This window comes from Haliaeetus albicilla, chromosome 12 (genome assembly GCF_947461875.1).
Source record: "Haliaeetus albicilla chromosome 12, bHalAlb1.1, whole genome shotgun sequence".
Lineage (NCBI taxonomy): Eukaryota > Metazoa > Chordata > Aves > Accipitriformes > Accipitridae > Haliaeetus > Haliaeetus albicilla.
Genome location: NC_091494.1, coordinates 10,542,116 through 10,552,975, shown reverse-complemented (window position 1 = coordinate 10,552,975; position 10,860 = coordinate 10,542,116). Strand labels below are relative to the sequence as shown.

General features: G+C 43.4%; 1 protein-coding gene across 1 annotated transcript; it reads left to right on the top strand.

The window, feature by feature from the left end:
• Window positions 1-451: 451 nt before the first annotated feature.
• On the top strand, window positions 452-2,002 carry GCNT3 (glucosaminyl (N-acetyl) transferase 3, mucin type). The gene has a single exon (XM_069799613.1). The coding sequence runs from the start codon at window positions 508-510 to the stop codon at window positions 1,813-1,815; it is 1,308 nt and encodes a 435-aa protein (XP_069655714.1). The 5' UTR covers window positions 452-507; the 3' UTR covers window positions 1,816-2,002.
• The last annotated feature ends 8,858 nt before the right edge of the window (window positions 2,003-10,860 follow it).

Here is a 10,860-nt window from a genome sequence, read left to right as displayed (position 1 = left end):
GTCTTTTTTTTAAAGCGTGTTTCACGGGGTTGGCATTCTAAAGGAATTTTCCTTGCATTACGCACTGGACAGGGGTAAGATAAAACACCTTCTTTTAAACAGACATACAAGATACACAACCACCTCCAGCGCTGATAAAACCAAACGCAATCACGCCACGGGGAAGGAGGAGACTTCCTTTTATTCACCTGTTATTCACCTGCGGCTAAGCAGAGATCGCCGTGCCACTCTTTTACCACTACCCAGGAAGCAGGCACCCAGGCTGTCAGGTTACTCTTCGCTCGGCACCGGCTCCGGCGCCCTCAATAAAGTCCACCTAAGAGGCAAGACCAGAGCCACCGAGGCAAGGCAGCCGCGGGCGGGCGGGGGGCGGCGGGGGGGGGCGGGGGGGTTGGTGGTCGGGCAGCGCTTCGCCCCCGAGCGGCGGGGCAGGGAGGGCGGGCCGCACGTGGCGGCGCGGCGCGCGAGGGAGCCGGCCGCGCCCGCCGCCGCCGCCGCCGCGGGGGCATGCGGCTGTGCGACAGGACCCCCCTGCAGGCGCGGCGGCGCTGCGCGGTGCTGCTCAGCTCCCTGCTGCTGGCCGCCGCCGTGGCGCTGCGCAGCGCCACCCGGCCCTGCCCCGCCGCCCACCCGGACGCCGCCGCCCACCCCCGCTGCCGCGAGCGCCTCTACCAGGCGCTGGAGCTCTCCCCCGGCAGGAGGATCAACTGCTCGGGGATCGTCCGCGGCGATGAGAAAGCCATCCGGGAGGCCCAGCTCAGCAACCTGGAGGTTGCGAACAGAAGGGCTTCCCTGACGCCCGGCGAGTACCTGAACATGACTAAGGACTGCAGCAACTTCAAGGAGACCCGGCGATTCATCGAGTTCCCGCTGAGCCAGGAGGAGGCGGAGTTCCCCATCGCCTACTCCATGGTCATCCACAACAAAATCGACATGTTTGAGCGGCTCCTGCGCTCCCTCTACGCCCCCCAGAACGTCTACTGCGTCCACATTGACAGCAAGTCCCCGGCCGCCTTCCAAGAGGCCGTGCGGGCCATCGCAGCCTGCTTCCGCAACGTCTTTGTGGCGAGCCGCTTGGAAGAGGTGGTGTATGCCTCCTGGTCCCGGCTGCAGGCTGACCTCAACTGCATGCAGGACCTGCTGCGGAGCCCCATGCCGTGGCGCTACGTCCTCAACACCTGCGGCACTGATTTCCCCATCAAGACCAACATCGAGATCGTCCGTGCCCTGAAGGTGCTGCAGGGGCAGAACAGCATGGAGTCGGAGAAGGCCTCGGGCCCCAAGCAGGAGCGCTGGCGGTACCACCACGAAGTGGGGAAGTTCATCTTCCGGACAGCCACAGAGAAACCGCCGCCACCGCACAACTATCCCATGTTCACGGGCAACGCGTACATTGTGGTCACACGGGCCTTCGTGCAGTACATCTTTGAGAACCCCACGGCGCAGCAGTTCCTCGAGTGGGCCAAGGACACCTACAGCCCCGACGAACACGTCTGGGCCACCCTCAACCGCATGCCCGGCGTGCCGGGCGCCATGCCCCAGAATGACAAGTTCCAGCTCTCGGACATGAACGCCCTGCCCCGCCTGGTCAAGTGGCAGTACCTGGAGGGCGACACCAGCAAGGGCGCGCCCTACCCGCCCTGCGCCGGCCAGCACCAGCGCGCCGTCTGCATCTACGGGGCGGGCGACGTGCCCTGGCTGCTCCAGCAGCACCACCTCTTGGCCAACAAGTTCGACCCCCTCGTGGACAACGCCGCCATCCAGTGTCTCGAGGAGCACCTGCGCCACAAGGCCCTCTACGGCCGGGGGCTCTGAGGGGAAGCCGCGGAGACCCTCGCCAGCACCTGCCTCCTCCCGTAGGCGAGTCGCAGCCGGCAGCGCCTCAGGGACGGCGGGAGACCCCTGTCGTGAGGAGGGATGCGCGCCTCCGCGTTACCCGCGCCGGCGGAGCAATCTTTCCGCGCGGCGGGAGGGCGCGGGCGCCTGGGCGGTCCCCTGAGGAGAAGTCGGCCGCTCGGAGCCGGCGGGCGCGCGAGGTAGCTAACGGTCGGAAGAGCTGCGCTGCGGCCGAGGGGGAGGGGGGGGGGGGCGTACGGACGGGGCGCCCCGGCGGAGGGAATGCCCAGTGTCGAAGGGCGGGAGGGCTCAGCCTCCCCTGCCCTGCCTCCTCCCCTCCACTCTCCCCCGACGCGCGGGCTTCTCCTCAGAGACGCCGTGCGGGGTGCGGTCTCCCGCCCGGCACCCCAGGCAGCTTTCTGACAGACCGTCTTAAAGAAACGGGGGTAGTGTGTTTTTCCATTCTCCTACAGCCTGTTGGCAAAAGTGACCCCAGGGCTTCTTGTTGTAGACAGGCAGGGCCAGGTCATGGACCACGGTGACTCCACGTCCTGCTACAAGCAGAGCTGAAACTACAATTAATTTGCTTTTCTACAAAGCACTCCCAGGCCACAGACTCCTGGCACCTGCTGCACTGCTCAGCTTAGCATCTGGCTACTGCTTTTGCATCCGTTTAAATTCTGTCAATAGCTATTAGCCATTAAAAAAAAATATCCTTCAATAAAATCAAATATACTAAAATAGATGGCTCTTTGGTATTCTGTAGTCCTCTGAGGAGGACTGGTTGTGCTCCTAGGCAGAGCCATTAAACCGATTAACCCCTCCACACCCTACTTCTCCATCTGTAATACAGGGAGAGGGATGCTTATGTAGTTAATGGTGTGCAAACCTACATTTTTGCAACATCCTCTCTCTTTCCCTCCCCCTGGAAAAGAGATTTTTGTGAGGAGTGCTCTCGGTAATATAATTGCTGTATCCAGTAGTGTACCTGGCCTTTTAGATGAACAAAGCAATCATCCAACACATTGTTTTCTTAAGTTTCTAGAAGCTGAAAGATTTGTGAACTTCTGTATTTCACTCACATGTATTTTTCCCACCTTCTCACATTAAAGCCAGCCACTTTCCATGGATCCAACAGCTTTTCATTACCTATAATGCTGAGGGACTAATTCATTTGTCTTTGAACTACCAAAAAATCTTCAAGTAATTTTTTTGTCAGTAAACACTCTCACCTTCATAAATTCAAGGTCTCCAGTGGAGAATTAGCATTATACAAAGAACATCTGAAGCAATTCCATAGCACCCAGCTACATTTAGAGGAAGTTAAGACTGCAATCACACAGATCTTGAAAACACTAATTTAAATAGGATGAGAAGATGAAATAACTGACTTGAAAAGGTGCATCATTGCAATTTTGTTAGACATTTTAAAATGAACTTGGTTGTAAAATGCTGATTTTTAAAATGCCATGGTGATTTCACAGCAAACATTATAGGCAAAAATCCCAACTACTGGCAAGAAAAGCTCTTGAACGTAATCACCCAATGTGTGTCAAATATCATTGGACATTTGTTTATTCAAAAAGAGCAAATAAAGTGATAGGATTGCTGGTCCCAGTGGAAAACTCTTTCCAACTTCCATAAAGAGACATTTGCTAGAACAGAGATTAAAGCTTTATGTGAACCTGATAGTAACAGAGAGAATTTTAAAATGGCTTCAGCAGCAAATTCAACATTAAATAGCAAACATCTCCATGTCCAGTACATTGGTTTAGAACAAAACTTCTCTGCAGACTCAGGGTAAAAACTCAAGTCTCCCAACACAGAAGACTGCATCTAACCACTGCTGCCTAATCTGATTTTCCTTGTTGGAGCCCTTCCATTTACTTGAAGTTAATACATATTAGCCCCAAATGGTAAACTACTGCCAGTGGTTCATTGGGGGATTGGGGTAGTTGTTCAAGTTTCCGGACTAAATCAGGCAGACCGGGGTCAGTGCGTTTCTGACTATGGCAAGGTGTTGTCTTTTTTCCTTGGAAAATAGAGAAAAAAGGTTCATATTCATGGAGGAAAAAAAACCAACCAAACAAACCCAAACCCCATACTTCTCTATTCTAAGGAATTACATCAAAACCAAACTCATCCATGAAATGGATATCTGTAAGAAGATCTAAATATTTTTTTTCCTCAAAGAACCTTCTGAGCACCTACAAAAAGTGAAAAGGTGTTTGGGGGGTGGAAGGAACACAGCCTGAAATAGTGAAAGATTGTTGAGAGAGGAACCTCTCTATTATTTTGCAAATGTACCTGTAAAGAAAGATATATGTATTTACAGGTTACTTACAGATTTGTTAACAGTAATTTTTATCCCCTTCACTCTGTAAATATGTTTAACTTCTTCAGCTGTTTCTTCTCTGAGAAATATGGAGTATTGCTTGTAGATACTATTTAAATAACAGTGTTTCATCTACTATTGACAGACACTGCCCTGACAAAAAAAATGTTACAGATGGAGAGACAGTGACAAGTATTTAGATCTGGAGGGTGGAAAAAAAAGCACCACTTCAAATCTATTCCATGTTAAGTCTTTTAGCAAAGTCAACATAATTTTTCTTTTAATGTTACTTGTTACAGTCTCTGCTCTTCCAGGTTAGACCCGGAGACAGAGAATCTAAGCAATTATCCACATTTGAAAGAGCTTGCCCATAGAATATGAAGGCCTCAGGTGAAACCAGCATACCAAAAAACCAGCTTGGCGACACACTTAAGAGGGACAGCAGTTACCTAACAACATAGCTGACACAGCCTTCTCCATTCAAAGAGATCATGGATTTGTACGAAAACGCATGTTCTGGCATTAGTATCTGGAGATGCAAACAACTTGTGAACTTCCAACATCCAATTTTCTTGATTCAAAGAAAATTTTCAGTTTCTGTTGGTGTTACTACTCACAAGTTCTCTCAGATTATTTGCTTCCAAAACCAAAGGCATATCTTATTTTCAGCTCACCCTCTCCTTTTAGTAGTAACTTAATTCCTTCTGAAAGAACAAGACTACTCCCAAATTCAGAAGGTGACTAAGACAAAAAGATTCTTACAAAGGAATGTTCTCAGCATTTCCTCTTCCAAAGGCATTAGAAATATCAGATTTATGAGTGCAGTCACGTGTCAAATCAGTGATACAGAAAAGAAAAAGAAAAAAAAAATTTTTGTCTCCTTACCATTACAAATGACAATAAAAAAATATCACTCAACCCTAATATATAACTTAGTATTCCAGAGATCTAAAAGTGTCTTCGAAATAAGGTAGCTAGCATCTTAGAAAACTGGCAACAGGGCACAAAGAAAGGTTGTAACTTGCCAAGGTTAGCTGCAGAACTGAAAAAAGAATAAACTTCAAATAGAGTAGGACAAGCTGTAGCCCAAAGTAGCATTTGCATATCAGAATATAGTATCACTTCTAAAAAATAGGCTAAAACCCATATGAACTTCATCAGTAAAATCTTTGGCTATCCAAATTTGACATACAGTCATATCAGAAATATTAGTGTTAACTTTGTCCAGTGAGAGGATGAAAATTTACTTCTGACACTTCAGTTTACAGTCAACTGTTAGCTAACCACCTGAACTTTAAATAAACCACCAGTGTTTAAGGAGGAAATATGTTGCAAATTGCCACTTAGCTTTCAAGATATGCACATAAGGAAGATGAAACTATAATTCTGAAATCTAATAACTTTTTTTTTAAGCACCTGGCTTTAATTTATACTTTATTTCCAAGTAGTTTTCACTTTATTTTTACAAGAACAACCTAATGTGAGCTGAAACTGGCATAATGCCTATTTACACAGCAGGTCCACGAACAGCTCTTCTTAACTCTAGTTAGGAGGGTCTATTTCCTTCTTGCTTTGCATTTCTTTCATGTTCTATATGATCATATGACCCATAAAGACATGGGTCAATTGAAATAAATTCAGAGGAAACCGGGTAATAAATTCTGAACAAACTAGAAGCAAACATGACCTGTGGGAACAAAATACCAGTAAAGTATTTGCAGTCATGAGTAAAATTGATTCAGGGAACTGGGTTAGGGTGTCCTTTTTCTTTTGACTGCAACAGCAGTGACCATGAAACATTAACTAGACTCTCAGTGAACTATTTTCCTATTTTCCACTTCCTTGGAGGGTGCAGGCTCTTTTAGCACAAGGTGAAAAGCAAAATATTATTGTATCTGTGACTTACTACCTACTAAGCCATAATGGCTAATTTATACAGTAAATTTATCTTTGAGAAAAGCTATTTTCCTAACAAATGTTACCCTTCAAGTTACAGTGAAGGAAAAGTCCGCATCTCCCAGTACAGTCTTACTGAAGTTAAAATGCTTTTTACCATGCTCCTACTTTTCTCCCCTGCAGCCTGGAACTTTTAGAATACAAAAAAGCAAAACCAAGTCACTAGTACCTTAACTGAAATACTACCTCCTAAGCTGCTGAGATCCTTAAAACCAAATATCTGTATTTTGAGTAACTCTCATCTACCTTATTGTACCTAGTCATGATGTAAAAGTACATAATGATCCTGATAAACTTGTCTTCTAGGAATTAATCATAAATTCTTCCTGCTCTGCACTTTTCCTTTAATTTGTGTCTCTCTGATAACATTTAAAGTCAGGTATTGGCACCTCTGACTGAGCAAACAGCTTACTTCAGATAACCTCCTGTTTTGCGCACTTACGGAACTCACAAAATCCTTTTTCTTGGAAGCCGTGTTTAAACACAGGCAGTCATGCACAGACACGTCTGTGTTGGTGTTTATTCTTTCCTTTTCTTCACCTCTAGTTAACTTACTTTCTAAATAGAAACATCCATTCCAACTCAAGGCCAGGGTGCAAAGGTATCTTTTACTTTCTCTCTGCTACCCATAGGCAGAAGCAACTGTGACCTTTCTGAAGAAAATCAACAAAAAACCCAAATAAATTAATTGGTCCATAACACTATAGGCAAGGAAGAACCAAATAGGCATCAGCAAGTATGCTGATGCTGTAGCAAGTGAGATCATTTGTCTTCCACTGGATATTAAAATAGCATAGTATAACAAAAGTGCAGTTAACACTTCTAGGTGAAAGTCCAACAAATCTTCCAAGACCACGAAAGCATGTTAATCATATGAACACGGAGCTGAAATTCAAACACAAAAAATAACAAGTGGCAAGAAAGTTACGGAGACTAAAGCAATAAAAAGCAGGAAGAATATTGGCACCAGATCCCCCTACCTTTTTTTTTGCTCCCCTCTCCTTCAGTGAATTGAAACAGTCTCCACAGCAGTAGCAGATCCAGAGCCTGGACAAACACCATCCCAGAAACATGGTTAAGGTCAAAAAGAATGTGTGCTGCCAAGCTAGTGTAAGAGCTTGCGTTGACAGCTGTGAGGTTTGAAGGAATTAATTCCTCCAGAAGCATAGGCAAACTTCTCTTCTGCAGGGAGCAGGCAGCAGTCTTCATCCCATAGGTGGATACTTCCCGAGGCATCACTGGAGCAATTCTAGACATCAAAAAGGTTATTCCCAAGAATTATTTACACTTCAGTATGCCTAAAGAGCCATTTTCTAAAGAGATGGCGGAGTCAACAGGGTAAATACTTCATGCTGAATGGGGAGTTTTAAGAAAAAAGGATAGTTTAGAAACGAGACAGACAGACTAGAGGTGAGCTAGGAACAGAGAGTATTAGAGTATTTCCAAACAAAATACAGGGAAAAAGACAGATCAGGTTGGAACACCAGACTTCTGTGAAGTTTACTTTAGAAGCTTTAAACCATAAAGCAACCCTTATGCATGTTGTTTCTTCACATACACAAAACCAACACTAACTTCTGCAGTTTTCAACAGTATATTCACTGAACATATAAACACTAAAGAAGTGATACCTAGAGCTTCTGCACTGTAACATAACTGTGCAAGGAACAAGGGTGCCAAATGCTTCTCTGTTGCATATGCACAGATTGTCCTTTGGCTTTCACGGACAACAGACCACAAGAACAAAGAATAGCATTGGTCACAGAAGTTCAAGTATTCTTTGTGTACCCAGATAAACTCAGTAGTCTATAGGCCTCCAAATTTGAATTCCATGTCCTAGAAACATCCCACAGATGCAAAAATACCAGATACCTGCACTGCCTAACACTGGACTGTCATGGAGACAGAAGATGCATATGTAAGCTAATTTTAGGGGAAAAAAAGTAGTCAAACTTATAACAAAATATGTATTTTGTAAATTAAATGGAGTACACAGAAGACAAGGATTCTGCCATGAGTGGAAAACAACTGGTTTGCAGAACAACAGCTTGATGCATTTGCCATAACCAAATGGAGCTACCCTACGTTACCAGAAAATTTTAAACAGTGATATTAAAACATTAACCAGATGTGAAATAAAGCTTTTAATACCACCAATAATTAGCCAGGCAGCAGCAATCCAAAAGATTCAGGGTACATGTTTGCCTTTCTTTCCTTCAGTTTTTGTTTGGTAACTTCTCTCTTCTTGTTTTGTATTAAAGGCCTTCTCAGACTTTCAGCTTGAGAGAGAAATGTCTAGATTACAGAAATGTATGTTATGCCTGCCCACTTGTTCCTACTCATTTGTTTGCCGTTTCATCTAAAACATTCCCTTACTCCCCATTCGTGCGTGCTTCGTAGCCTTTCACACAGACTAAATTACACGGATTTCCACAGCATGCAGCCTTTGTTATCACTGTGCCCAGGAACAGATTGCTTCCTGTCCCCAACCATTCCAGTTGCTCCAAAAATCTTTAAAGTCTGTTGTGCATCTCTTTTAAGACTACATTATTATTAGCAAAAGGAAAAATCTTAGAACAGTTCAGAAGCATCCATAACATTTAATATATATTTCATGTGTGTCACTTTTTGCCACTCACCTAACTCGGGGTAAACAAGCTAATCAAGAACATCAGCGTCACTTAAGCATTTGCCCATTTTTTCGGTACAGTAAGACTCGGGTACAGAGCATTTAAATTCATTTCAGAATGTCCATCTCCTTTTCAAATGCTTCCTTATAAGGCAAGGCAATATTAAAATCTCAGTTTTTAAGCCAAATAGGAACCACCAGATAAGCAGGGTATACAATTCCAAGTATTACTATTATGCATCAGCACAGGGAGTATCCCATCACCTTCTCCTTCCAATGGACCAAGTCTAGAGCTTCAATGGGACTAATCTTTTTTTAAAAAAGTCGGTAAAGTTGTCCTGAATTATGAACGTAGTAATTTCTGGTTCCTGCTCACATTGATTTGAATTTCACTGATGACTAAGTAGCAGACATCTTTGTCAACACAATTTCTCCCTTAATTTGTAATTTTTCTTAGTATATATATATTCATTACATTATTTTCTTTTTCAGTTAAAATTTCTTTTCCTTTCAATTAACAGCTAAGGTAGCAGTAAGCCTGGGAGTGCTACAGTTGTAGTATGCAACTGTTGAAACACAAATCTGATAAAGGAGTATCAATGAAATGCAAACGTTAATCCATTCCACACAGTAACCTCACATCATCAGTACAACTGTGCTTCTCTATTAAATATTTTTAATAGAAAAATGCTATAGTAAATATGCTAATGCACACTTAATTGGAACAAAATCAGATATATAATTATTTGCATTAGGAGGGAGTCCAAAGGCTACAGAGAACTGGAGATTGAGAAGTTTCTGTCCAGAGACAGGAAGAGACTGCAAAGAGTTGGAGGTAGGAACAGCAAACTTTTATACTTGTAAGGGCTGAAATTCAGTTTACCACATGACTATTAGGAATAAAAAAGTGTTTAAAACTACAAGATTGAGTCTGATGTAGAAAAAGAGAAAACCATGGTACAGATACACATTTGCAATGACCTCAACAGATACTTACTGTGCTGTTCAAATGAGAGCAATAGTCTGTTCTTCTGGTTTCAAAAATGGTTACTTACCAATCTGCAGTTTGCAGCAAAGGACATTTAGCATAGATACAAGACAAAAAAATCAATGGTAAACATAATACTTGGAACAGTCTAGCAAGCAAGTCTGTGAACTCCTTTCTCACTTGAAGTGAGGGAAGCAGAAGTTAACCAAAACCTAAATATGTATCTTTTGATGTCCAAAGGTAGGATTTAGAGAACCGTAACCTATCAGTCTGGAAAGGTATTAGAAGAGATACTAAAGCTTTATTACTTTAATAGACTGGGCCACTGACATGTAAAGCTTTCAACATGTAAATTATGCTCCAGTTTCAGCACAAACTAAAGATTTAGACTGATCTGAAAACTGTTACCCCCGACTTTTCTTCTGTATGGTTTCCAGTTTCTAGTGGTCTATAAGTAGCCTACTGTCAAAAATAAATTAATTTGACACTGATAAGGCAGCTGGCATTCCTATGACCACACTGGAACAGTCACTGCTGTAAAGTCGGACAAATGAGCTGTCAGTATATTATATTCATACTTAGAGTGAAGAAAATATTTTTAAGGGTTTCTTGATTGGAGTTATTCAGTGGAATGTATATATCTAAAAAGAACAAAGTTATCTATTTGATATCTCAAAATTCGTAGCTCAACTCTTTCACTGAAATCCTCTTGGCCAGGTGCCCAATTAAATGTATTCCACATAAATACAAAAAACAATTAGCAAGACATTAAAACAAGCAGCACTAACATTTGTTGAGAATATAGTGCAATCTTATGAGACTCAATTTCATTATTTCAATTTGATTAGCTGTGCAATAACTTTAACACTTGGATTAATATATTATTAGCAGAGGGTACCAAATGGACAAATTTATAGACAGAAAGATGCAGTAACAAAATAGACAAATATACTGGCCAGCATGAGCTGCTAAGCTTTTTTGATGTCCTCCTCCATCATTCTGAAACAGCCATTTCTTGCAATACTAATCAGTGCAACCATACTCAGAACCCTGTAACTGAAAGACCTTTGCATTTGCAACATTACTCTAAACACACTTAGACAATATTGAGAGAAT